This window comes from Zootoca vivipara, chromosome 3 (genome assembly GCF_963506605.1).
Source record: "Zootoca vivipara chromosome 3, rZooViv1.1, whole genome shotgun sequence".
Taxonomy (NCBI): domain Eukaryota; kingdom Metazoa; phylum Chordata; class Lepidosauria; order Squamata; family Lacertidae; genus Zootoca; species Zootoca vivipara.
Window position 1 is genome coordinate 2,261,489 of NC_083278.1, and position 13,432 is coordinate 2,274,920.

General features: G+C 40.9%; 1 protein-coding gene across 6 annotated transcripts in view; it reads left to right on the plus strand.

Moving 5' to 3' along the window:
* The window catches only part of EHBP1 (EH domain binding protein 1), a 281,357-nt gene that overhangs the window by 128,185 nt on the left and 139,740 nt on the right, over positions 1–13,432 (plus strand). For all 6 annotated transcript variants that reach the window (XM_035110447.2, XM_060272318.1, XM_060272319.1 and 3 more), the window contains one exon: positions 3,601–3,790. In XM_035110447.2, coding sequence (XP_034966338.2) covers positions 3,601–3,790 — 190 coding nt within the window. The remainder of the gene's footprint in view (positions 1–3,600; positions 3,791–13,432) is intronic.

The window sequence follows — 13,432 nt, forward strand, 5'->3', positions numbered from 1 at the left end:
GGTCATGTTGTGCGGATGCCTGATGATTGTCTTCCAAAGCAACTACTCTATTCCAAACTTAAAAATGGAAAGCGTAATGCTGGTGGTCAACAAAAGAGGTTTAAAGACTGTCTCAAGGCAAATTTTAAAAAATGTAGTATAAACACTGACAACTGGGAAACACTGGCCTGCGAGTGCTCCAGTTGGAGAACAGCCTTTACCAAAGGTGTCATGGGCTTTGAAGAAACTCGATCTCAGGACACAAGGGAGAAATGTGCTAAGACGAAGGCATGCTTGGCAAATCCAGACCGTGATCAACTCCTGCCCGGAAACCAATGTCCCCACTGTGGAAGGACATGTGGATCCAGAATTGGCCTCCACAGTCACTTACGGACCCATTATTAAAACTTTATGGAAGACAATCTTACTCAGCTATGAGTGATCACCAAAGAAGAGACTCATGGCAACTAAGTGTTAGCTGTGAGAAATCCCCAGTACATGTTGGTTCTCAAATTCCAAGACTGCAGAGGGTCAGGTAGTTCATTGTCAAAATATAGTATCTTGGTTAACTCTTTCAGGAAAAAAAGAAAGGGGGGTAGTAGCTTGTAGAACAAAAGAAAACATTGTGACCTCCCATATATAATGTTTTGCCCTTGTCCTTATCTTTTTTCATCTTAATTTTTACCTTCCTTTGAACTCCCTTAATGTTTGAAGACAGCTCAACAAGGTTGTCAACAAAATCAAATGATTGACAGGTAGTCTTGAATCTTCTATTCCAAGCGGAATACCATTCTTTTTTCACCTTTGTCTTCAGTAGAACACGTCTCTTTTGTTTGTTTTGACATCACCTTAAGCTTTGATTTGGTCCATGTTTTTTGTGTTTGATGGGTGCTGACGTGAGAACCCCTCAAAGGTGCTTTCACTTTGCAACCTAGTTATTTTAGTTTCTCCTTTCATTTATTTATCTAGATCGACATCTTCTCCCTGCATTAAACAACAGCAGCCCTCTTTGTAGAACAGTTAATGAATTAGATTGGGCTGGAATTTGTTTCAATGCCTTTCTCCTTTCTCCTTTTTGCAAAGGTACAGATATATCATTACTAAACTTCACTCTTTAACTTATTAAAGGCTTGTTCCTACCAATTTTTTTTTAGCTTGTAAGGGCAAGAATAGATTGTAAATGCATTAATATTCTAAAAAATGTGTTTGTTAAGAGTATTCATATTCCGCCTTTCTAGCTCAAAAATCAAACTACTCAAGACAACTTACAGCAAGAAATTGCTAAAATAACACACTTAGCGGATAAAATCAGTATAGACCTAATAAATTATACAAATTGAGAAACCAGCAGGAAAATATCCAGTCTGAAGGACAAAGGCTGTCTAAATGTGCTGCAGGAGGCAATATGTCAACACAGAGGGGTTGGGGGAAACGTTTTTAGAACTGTAAGGATTGTTCAAAATGCTACCAGTATGATTATTTTTAAGTGAGTGAAACTAAGGCTTCAAAACGATCCTAATTGGACTGAAGGCTCTACCGAGAACAATGAGATTTGATTGAGAGTGCTCTGCTTGTGTTAAAGCTATACTTGCTTCTGGAGAGAACTTGGTCTGGGTGGGTGGACTGGAGGACAGGATAATTATGTGATCATTGCCTCCTCCCTACAATGGTAAAAGCTCTCTGTGGATCAAATAGTTCTCTGCAAATGGAAGGACAACTTTGGGTCTACCGCATACCAGATGCTTCACAGTTTATATCTTCTAATCAAAATTCAAGCTAATTGAGTTATTTTCATATGTTCGACTTAGTGATATTTTGAGCTTTCAGTAAACAACTTATTATTATCAGTCCACTCCACTCTTCTGTTCAGATGAATACAGTTTACACTAGCAATACAGTATTACATAATTCTGTACTAGACGTGTGCAAACTCATTCAGATGTATGGTATCCAAGGACTTTGAAGCAGGAGATTTTTTTAAATGGTTTTTAAAATGCTAAACAGCATGTGCATTTTCCCCTCTAACAACCTGAGTTTAAACAGAATTAGATGTGAACCATTGGCTCAAGACATTGTGGAAGCATGATGGTAGTCATTGGTGTTGGCATCTGTCTGTCTCAGGATGCCATGGAGGAGTGTTTGATGTGAAGTCAAACCATTGGGGAGTTAAAGGCTGTAGAGACCGATAAAGAAGAAACATGTTTTGTTGCAGATGAAGGCACCCGGTTGTGCTGCTGCAGATGCACCATGGCATGTCTTATTTCTGCACTCCTCCCAGGGGTCATTCCTCCTCTGGTCACTGCTATGGATACATGGCCTGACTGGCTGCCTGTCTCCAGGCACTGCAGTTCTATTCAAGGGATTCCCACATGGTGGGGTTGATGTTTCCAGCAGTCATGTCTCGTTTGTGGACATCTTTATAACATAGAGTTGGTCTGCCAACTCGCTGTAGAGCACATCCTTGGGGATCCTGCCATCTTCCATTCTGTGGACATCTCCAAGCCATAGAAACAAACAACAACATAAATATGAGATTAGGTACCCTAATCAATAATGTTTGAGTAGATCAGGGAAACATCAGGCTCTTCAATCAACCTAATCACCAAACTTAGCAGTTTTCTCTTTCCTCTTTTTCCTGTAATTGGTAAGAAAAAAGCAGGCAGGCTGCAACAATCGTACTACATGCTAGAGTACAACCACATCTTCCTTGCCAAACCACTAAACTGTAGCTACCAAGGAGGGGGGCCTACAGGTAACCTCAAAAAATCATTCTAATCTTTCCTAGGCTCAGTACATTAGCCCACACAATAAAAATACAAACTAATGGAACATTTAGCCGGAAAGGGTTTTGTGCACGTGTACTTGTTTGTGTGTATGTTCATTGTGTATGTAACAGGTGCAGTGTGATCCTACACGTGTCTAGTCATAAGTAAGCTCCAATTCAGTGAGGCATTCCATATTAAGCAAGTTTAGGATTCTACCATTTAGGATTCTACCCAGGATTAAGCCTCACTGGACAGGTTTCTGAATAGACATGTATAATATTGCACCATATGTTATCGTATTACATTTCCATTCAGTCTTCCATTATTATGTAAGTAAAAGAGATCCTTGATGTATTAATTTATATGTATATTGAAACTACACTCTTCAGACAAAAGTAAGGTTCTTTAATTAATAATCAATGTGAATTTTAAACTGTTCGGTATTTTAACTATGTTTTAAACAATTGTTGTGTTGTCCCCCCCCCTTGATTTTCTTGTTTTATCTTTTTGTAAACTGCCGTGAGGTGTTTTTTAAAACAATCAAGTGGTATATAAATGTCAATAAATAAATTAATAAGAGGCCCATGTAGATCCTTTGAATCTGGTGGCTGCAGATTGCTTAGTTCTGGATATTCTGTTTGTTAGCAGTAGGCATGCTTTCACTCTTCAGGGTCTAGGGACTTTATGATTTGTTTTTTGTTTTTTTTTGGAGTGGTGGTGAAATAGCGGCACAATCAGTGAGGCCATGGCTTTGTTGTTTCAAAAATCAAATGAGTTTTGAATCACTTGTAAAAACAATTGCCTTCTAAAAATTGTGTTGAAAATGCAAATAAATTCATTTCCCTTTTTTAATTAGATCAAATCCATTTTATGAACCAAAATCAAGTTCTGCTTTTAATAGCCAAGTTACTCCGCTACAAGAAATGGAAAGGAAGAGGAGAAGAAAAGCTCCTGAACCACCAATTCTCTCACCAAAGACAGAAGTGGAAACAAGTGAGATCAAGTCAGCTATTTGTGCACGGAAGGAGCTTTCCTCTTCTCCCAAGGTATGTAACTACCATGTTGCCATTGTTTATAAATGCTTATTGTATTTCACACACAGTATCCTTCTCTGTTAGTACATAAGTGGCAGGCGGGGACGGGGCGTGCCGCCCACATGGGCGTGGCGTGTGTTCTGGGGGCGTGGCGCACTGCCTGGAGGGGCGTGGTGCGCTTTCTGGGGGCGGGGACAGCCACAATGGCGCCCTACCGGGATCACGCTGCCCGGGGCAGCACGCTCCCATCGCCCCCTCTTCCTACACCCCTGCATTTGGCTATAGAGCCTCAGATTATCTTCACTCTGCATGGGCAGAGCCAAGATTTTTAAAGCTTCAATGGTTACATAAGTACACAGCTGGCCCAAGTAGTTGTACTATGTCCCCCCAGAATATGCATGACTTGTTTCTGCAGATAGCTCTGAACATGAACCACAAATCATGTGAAGATATATTTAATGAATAGAAAATTTTGCAAAGCTTTTCTGTTAAAGTAGTATGAAACTATACACCCTAAAGCAGTCCTGTGTGCACTGATATTGGAATTGGCCCCATTGAGCATAGCGGGACTTACTTCAGAATAACTATGCTTAGGAGCACAGATAGACAGAAATATTTTTTCTTTTTTTAATAAATGAGCTTTTCACTATGAGAAAGAAAAGACAAGTTTAAGAAAGAAACCATTTGAGTCAGGTGCCAAGCACATCCTGCTAGGAAATTCAGGACATCTTAATTTCAAAATATATTTTCTGCATTGTTTGTAGAGCCAAATGCCACAAATCTATAAATTTTTAAGCGTATGAAACTATTAAATGCTATAACTTAATAAACCCCTCCCCTAAGCTGCCGATGATATCGGAACGATGCAAACACACGCCCATAGATAAAATCAATGGGAGCGTTTTTTTAGATATGAACGGGCTGATGGACAGGGTAGAATAGGCAAACCATTGTTGCTGAGGGACAGGTGCCTGAAGCTACTATCCTGGAACATAGCGGGTTGGAGGTCTAAGAAAAATAACCAGCATATATTATCCTTTCTCAAACAGTTTGATATTATCCTCCTCCAGGAGACATGGCACTGTGACCCCATATTGATCAATGGTTTCAGCACCCATTCCATACCCGCTACTCCATCCCTGAGAGGAGGCAGACCCTGTGGAGGCTTAGCTTGCTTTGTCTCCACAAATTTAGAGCACTCTATAACACCCCTAACCAGTTGTAAGTCTCTAGTGATGGCCGTTCTACTCAATTTTAAGAGAGCCTCCTTGGTTTTGGTCAATGTCTATCTCCCCCCCTTGCCAAAAAAAATCGGTTATCAAAACTGCATGGGCCGACTTAGAGGCTTTTTTAGAACCCCTTGAGTCCTCTCATCCAACTGCGCCTATTGTAATCGGAGGAGACTTCAATGCTCGAATGGGACCAGATGATGATCGCTTATACAAGCACTTTAATCAGTTCCTGGACCATGATAACCAGATAGACACAGACGGTATTCGCCTTTCTAAAGATCAAAGATGTAACCTCTCAGGGCTTTGCCTAGCCCAAATTGCGAAACGGAGGGATTTACAGATTCTAAATGGCTTTAAAGAAGGAGACCATCCTGGGGAATTTACACACTTCTCCAAAGTGGGCGGAAGTGTCATAGATTACATCTTAATCTCAAGATTTGCATACAGCCTCGTCATTAAGTTCCAAGTGGGTCACAACATCGAGAGTGACCACCTTCATTTAATCTTAGTGCTTGATGGCCAGCCTTTTGGGAAACATACTCCCAAACTACAATATATCCCCACAGGGAATTTGGGCACTCCGGCCCCCAAAAGAATTAAATGGTCCCCTAAGCTGAACACAGATTTAAGCCTTCTTCTTCACTCAGTGGACCTAAGGAACATACACTCCGCCATTGTCTCGGTCGACTCAGCGCCAAAGGCCCTAGAGCTGTTTAAGTTACTCTCAGACAAGCTAAAAATACATCTTTCATCTGAGACACAGAACTCGGCCACTAGAAGGGACACAGACCAAGCAAGCTGGTTTGACGCAGAGTGTAAACAAATTAGGAAGCTTGTGAGAATGACTTACCGTAAATATAGGAATACGGGGGCTTCCTCCCATTTTTCCGCATTCATATCCATCAGACGGAACTACAAACGGCTATTAAAGATGAAAAAACTAGATGCAGATCGAATTGCATGGCAAAGCCTAGTTAAGGCCTCTCATGAGAAATGCTTCTGGCGCACAATTTCCCGCTTAACGAATCAGGAGTGTAATGGTCCCATCTGCACTGTAGAACCTCAGGCATGGGCCCATCATTTCCAATCACTATTCCATGACGAGGAAGCCAAGACTAACATGCTAAGTGCTCAACTTGAGGCTCTACCACAATGGCCACCAGTATCAAAAGAGGAGATTGAGAAACTGATCGCCCTGCTAAGAAATAACAAGGCCCCTGTCATTGACTATATCCCAGCAGAATTTTTGAAGACCAATGCCGGGTGGTGGGCTCCACTGCTCGCAAAACTCTTCTCTCTCATTGATTCTACAGGTCTTTTCCCCAAAGAATGGGCAACGGCGATAATCATCCCAATATACAAAAACGGTCCCACATCGAACCCAGCAAGTTACAGACCAATCAGCCTTCTCTATATTCCCAGCAAACTATACACAAAACATCTTTACTTCAAACTAAGCAGCTGGTTGGAAGAGGAGGCTATTTTGGCCGAGGAGCAAGCGGGCTTCAGGCAGGGCAGAACTACTATAGACCACTGCTTTGTCCTGGCCCACCTCATTGAGAAATACGCTAAAAAAACCCGTGGGGTTTTATATGCAGCCTTTATAGATCTCAAGGCTGCTTTCGACTCCATTTCTCGTGTCAGACTCTGGGCCAAATTGAACACTTCCACTATAGATAAAAGACTACTTTTCTTGATCAATTGCCTATATAATGAAACTACGTTGTATGTTAGATCTTCCACAAATGGCCATCTTACAGGGCCTATATCCGCCTCTAGAGGAGTTAAGCAAGGATGTATTCTGGCCCCAGCCTTATTCAATCTATACATCAATGATATGATCAAAACCTTAACAGCGCCGGAATTCCATGCCCCCAGGTTGGCCACCAAACCAATTTCAGTCCTTCTATATGCTGACGATACAGTCCTCCTGTCTAGAACAAAAATAGGCCTCAAAAGGCTGCTATGAGAATTTTCAGCATATTGCAAGAGAGAGCAGTTGGCGGTAAACCATCAGAAAACCAAAGTTTTGGTCTTCGCCAGGAAACATCGATCACATAGATGGAGCATGGACAATCACTTAATTGAGCAAGTTAAAGCCTTTAAATATCTGGGCATAGTCTTTCAGGCATCAGGACTCTGGGACGTACACCAAAAATGGGTCAAAGAAAAAGCAACCCAAAGCGTAAAGATGTTATCCCGCTTTTTTCACACGAAGGGCCGCAAATACATTCCAGCAGCCCTCGAAGTCTTTCAGGCCAAACCGCTGGCCCAGATACTCTATGGGGCCCAAATTTGGACGGGCAATCACTGCAGAATTCTCGAAACTGTTCAATCTAAATTCTTAAGACAGATTTTTGCAGTTCCTCCATGTGTCCCAAATGCTGCCTTACGCCTGGAAGCAAGCCTGCCCTCTGTAGAAACCCGATCCTGGCAAAGAACACTGAACTACTGGCTCCGCTTAAATTTAAATCTGTCCGGCCTACTGCCTCTAGTGTTACAGGACTCTCATAAAAGTGCGTGGTCCAAACTAGTGCACCAAAAACTCATTTCCTGCGGACTCCATCCACAGCAGCTCCTTATGATGGGCCATACCAATGCAAAAAGGCTAATTGGACAGCGCCTAAAAGACCTTGAGCAACAGAACAACCTGGCCATCATAAAGAAATCCTGCCCTTGGTTTACCTTCTTTTCCCCCTCCCAGCTGGAACCCCTGCCACGATATCTGTATAAACTAACCATCTCAAAATTCAGACGTGCTTTTACATTAGCCAGATTGGATGTGCTGCCCTCCGCCGTACTCGAGGGCAGATTTCAAAAGATTCCAGCAGAAAAACGACTCTGTCCCTGTGGAATCGGCAACACAGAAACAGTAGCGCACATCCTTCTGTCATGTCCTCTCTACAAAGACTTGCGGCTCGATCTCATTACACCCCTACTTCTAACTATCCCAGGCCGCCCAACTGAGGCCACGTTGTTCTTTCTTCTATCAGATCAAAATGACCAGAGAACAACAAAAGTTGCCAGATTTATCGAGGGTGAAATGAGACTAAGGGCCTCCTTTTAATCAACAATCATAATCATATGATCTTTTTATCCTTGTTGTTTTTAATTTTATATTGCATGTATTTTGTTGCTATGGCCGTTGGCTTTGCAAATAAAGTTTATTATCTATCTATCTATAACTTAATAAGTTTATGGTTTGTATATACTTCAAAAATTGATGGAATACAAACAAATTTGAATTACAGTCATACCTTGATTTAAGTACGCTTCGGTTTGAGTACTTTCAGTTTAAGTACTCCGCGGACCCGTCTGGAACGGATTAATCCACTTTCCATTACTTTCAATGGGAAAGTTCGCTTCAGGTTAAGTACGCTTCAATTTAAGTACTCCGCGGACCGTCTGGAACGGATTAATCCACTTCCCATTACTTTCAATGGGAAAGTTCGCTTCAGGTTAAGTTCGCTTCAGGTTAAGTACAGACTTCCGGAACCAATTGTGTACTTAAACCGAGGTACCACTGTACTATATTTGTTACTGTTTAGACTGGATCATATTGTAAACCAAGAAGCTTCTATGAGCAAAATAACTTGTGCAGATTGAGGAAATCTCCATATATTTGTCTATTTAAATCATCTGCTCTGTTTTCACGTTCTTGTTTCTGTTATTCTTACACTTAATTTATTAATCATTTTTAAAACCTTGAGGTGATTTACAAATGAAACAATAACACATAAAATGATTTTTTTTAAAAGAAGGATTTTCATTTCACGTATTGTTTAGCATATCTGTGACATGTTGTGTTATCCCTTTTCTCGTGAAATGAGATTCATTTGTTCTTACTTCAAGTAAATTTACTGGTTCTAAGGTGTGGTAGTCAGTGCTTGAAGAATTAGAAAGACTCATTCCTCAAGTGAATATGCTCCTGCTTTATAAAGTGTCTTGGAAAGAGTGGATTTTTATTAGACAATGATTCGTTTTGCTCATGATCCTATTGTTCTTCAAATCATGAGAAATGGGCTGCCATAGTGCTTTAGCAAATGAATTTTATAAAATACTTTACTGATAACCCTGAAGAATGGCAACCACCAAAATCACAACTAGACTTTGGCAAACTTAAATAGACAGATCCATTCTGGAGAGGGGAAGGGAATAAGTTGGGGTTTTGTATTTGCATTTTTTTCTTTTTGGTATCTTTTGTTATATATTGGAAATCAAGAAAACTTTATTTTAAGAAAAAGGGGAACAAATGAAAGACTGTAGCAATTATTTAACAGGTGATTAGATAAAAGTGAAAACTATGTGCAATAGTATTACAGGGAATTTAATACAGGAAACAGTTGTATTTACCATTTCTTTTCAACAGTTTTTATTTGACCTAGCTTTCCCCCCATTAAATGGAGCCTCTTTGGGAAAAATATATCAATTATATATTGTGCTTTTTGTTTTGAGACCGGAAAGTAAAAGAGAGCGGGGGGAAATCTTTCGGCGTGGCCTCCAGACCCCTCTTAAAACTTATAGCTGCCCTTAAGGGCCCTGTATTTTAGTTATCATCATTTCAGTAAAAAGCTGAATGGAACTCCTTGTCACATCTATCAAACCACTATTTAATTAGGCAGAGAAGTTGCTGATGACTCCCTGTCCCTCAAGGGCTGATCTTGCCATTTCCTCAATTCTCGTACGCAAAGAAGAAAGGCCGATGCCAGAAGCCTACCCAGGTAGAAGTTGATCAGCATGTTAAATGCAGCAAATAGCCTTCTGGACTGGCACTCACAGTGCAGAATTACAGGGGTTTTTTTGTTGTTTTAAAAATGTTCTGTTGAAGCACTTACATTCAGTTTTGTTTGCAGTGGACTTTCTGTGATAAAGCTGAAGCATCTCACCTGGTTTCTGATTGAGATTAGGGAAAATAACAATATTGCCAAGACCATAAGATAAGAAATGGCCACTTAAATCTGGTATTGGCAGAGACTGAGGATGTATGACAGGGATATATATTTTTAAAAATCTGTTTACCTGACTGAGAATGCCTGCTCAAGTTCTAGTTTGACAAGGGCTGGGGTGGGGGAATGTTTGATTAGAGACAATAGGGATTTTTCCTTGGCCAAATGGTGACAGGCCCAAGACCGTCTCCCTTCCCTTCTGGTTCAGAAGGCATTTTTGAGACAGAAGGCATGAGACAGATCTTAATATTCCATACATGGTCATTACTGCTTTTCAGAATTGGGACAAGGACAGTGTCTGTATATTGCAGTTAGGGCTACTTTAGTCAGCATTTTGTATTCTATGAGATTTCATGTGCATGCACACTTCTTCAGATCTGAAGAAGTGTGCATGCACACGAAAGCGCATACCAATGACAAACTTAGTTGGTCTCTAAGGTGCTACTGGAAGGAATTTTAAAATTTTGTTTCGACTACATCAGACCAACGTGGCTACCTACCTGTAACTAGAATTTTGTAACAAAATAAAAAAACAAGCCCACGAAAGCTCATACCAATGACAAACTTAGTTGGTCTCTAAGGTGCTACTAGAAGTTTGTATTCTGTTTTCTTTAACTACTTCCTTTACTCTTGGGGGTCAAATCCTCCACCAGAGGCTCAGAATCCCATTGCCATCTGGGTGGTCTTCTGCTGTCACACTTATTGTGGCAATTTTGAAATGCCATGCCAGTGCAGCAGTCTGAGAATGCAGAGGTGTAAGACTAAAGCAGGTTCCCTTGTGTGCACCATGGCCCTTCTACCCGAACTCAGCTTTTCTTATTCTTATATTTGTACCCCGCCCATCTGACTGGGTTGCCCCAGCCACTCTGGGCTACTTCCAACAGAAGAAGGTGGGCTCCCATAAGAAGCATTCAGAGTCAAAGAGCAAGATATTCCCAGAGAGCAAATTGCCTTGCAATAGCTCCAGTTCATGGTTAAATTGCTTCAACACTAAGCCTGCAGTAATTTCAGTACCAGAAATGAGGACTTTTCTAGGTTCTTTATGCTCCAGCTGTTCATTTTTAGTACAAGTGGGGTTTGCTCTTTTTTGTTTTAAGGGAAATTGCCCAGGAACGACTGCTTCCCTTAATACATCTTATTACTTTATAATTAATTCTGACCACCCCAATTAGGTAAACTAATCATTAGTTTACCTAATTCTTACCAGGTTCTTAACCTGGCTCACCGTGAGAAGTCTCAAATTACTTAGCAAGATGTTTAGCCCTTCTCCGTGGGTTTGTTTGTTTGTTTGTGTACACACTACTTCCATTGGGAGAGCGAGAACAGGTCTAAAATGAAATTCAAGCTGTATTAATGTTGGAGAAATGCTGGTGTTCACATTTGTGTTCATATTGGTGCACAAATATGTTGAGGTGTAAATAGTTTCGTATTCTGTCACCTTTATTAACCGATTAAGGTCAGATTAATTCAGTAAACGGTAACAGTTCTTATCCTTTAATAGGCAAATTGCAGCCTGGTTCTTAGCAAGTACATTACTGCAAGTCTTCTTTCAGAAAAGTCTTCTAGTGGTGAAGCAGCAGGGCCAAGGCCCTATTCTGCACACTTGCTCATTGTCTCGAAGGCATTGTTTGGCTTAGCCTTATGGCATAGTGGATTCATATTTGTAAAACTCAGGTTTCTTTTTCTTTTTAAAAACCTTTCCTACAATAACTCTGGACATATTAACTTTGTGATCCAGTAACTATAATACTCATCTGAATGAGTTTACTCATCTGAAAGAGTAGGTGAGAGTATTAGTCAATAGATAATCATGGGAGTATTATCCTATAGGCATGTGCCAAATAAATGTTTCTCACAGTGTTCTCAGAACCTTTGATAGGAGCAGGTGCAGGCTGAAATCCTACACAGAGTTTTAAAAAATAGATCCCATTACTTCAAAGTAGTATGAGATTGAGTTAAAAATGGATTTGAAGTATACCCTTTCATTACTGAAAAACTACTTGTACAATCCATTAGTGTGCTATCTTGGCTTTCATTTGTCTTTCCCCCTGACATACATATTTTCCTTGTCAGTCTTAAATTATAAGTAAGTTGTTTAAACATGCTGTAAATGTTACCGCTCGACTTTCTTATGGTGTCAGGCTCCATTCATTTCAAAAAGGTGGAGCTGTGTATCAGACTATCCTCTGGAGCATGTTATTCAAGCTGGCCTTTCCCTCCTTATCTACCAATGCAGACAAGTAGAGCTGAGCTTAAGGCAGAGGCAGAGCTAGCTGCTCCGGCACATGCTAAGTCCCCGGGGGCGGGGCTAGCTGCACATGGGGGCAGGGCAAGCATCCTGGGGGGTGGTGGCCGTGGCGAGCATCACAGGTGGGCGGCGCGGCAATGTCACCCCCCCTCAGTGATGATACCCAGGGTAAGCCGCACCTACCGCACCCCCTTCCTCTGCCAGTGGGTTAAGATCTTGAAGTTTGGGTGACTATATGAACCCATGTGCAGATCCTCTTCCCCACACCAAAATTAAACTAGCCAGAGAACCATGCGACTACCTCAATGTTACCTGCTGGGTAGGTGCAGGGTTTTCTTTCTTTCTTTCAAAAGCGGTTGCATGGTGCTGGAGAAGGAGGTGTTTGCTGTTCTTTTTGGAAGAAAGCATACACACCCAAGCACACAGTCATATAGACAAAGCAAAAAAAAGTCTTGTGGAACCTTAAAAACTAACTTGGGTATTATACCATAAACTTGTGTGTACTGCAGTATAGTCCATCATATACATGAAATGTTATCCTGAGTTACAGCTGTATGGGGGATAAGAAAGAATTGTAAACCAAGAGCTCAGAAGGAAATTGAATACAGAAAGTAAAAAATGCTTCTAATTACACTATTAACTGGCCATTTAGAGCGAGAGAAACAGTTGTTGATAAGACAGACACCCTAACATCTGGTGTGATTTTTTAATAGTACTGTAGAAATAATAGTAATAATAATAGCATCGAACAAGTAATAATAATAGCATCGAACAAGACCTGGAGCTGACTGTAACTCAGATCATCAGCTTCTTATAGCAAAATTCCAGCTTAAACTGAAGAAAGTAGGAAAAAGCACTGGGCCAGTAAGATACAATCTGAATCAAATCCCTTATGAATACACAGTGGAAGTGAGGAACAGGTTTAAGGATTTAGATTTGGTGGACAGAGTGCCTGAAGAACTATGGATGGAGGCTCGTAACATTATACAGGAGGCAGCAACGAAAACCATCCCAAGGAAAAGGAAATGCAAGAAAGCAAAATGGCTATCCAACGAGGCCTTACAAATAGCGGAGGAGAGGAGGCAAGCAAAATGCAAGGGAGATAGGGAAAGATACAGGAAACTGAATGCAGATTTCCAAAAAACAGCAAGGAGAGACAAGAGGGTCTTCTTAAATGAGCAATGCAAAGAAATAGAGGAAAACAATAGAATGGGGAAAACCAGAGATC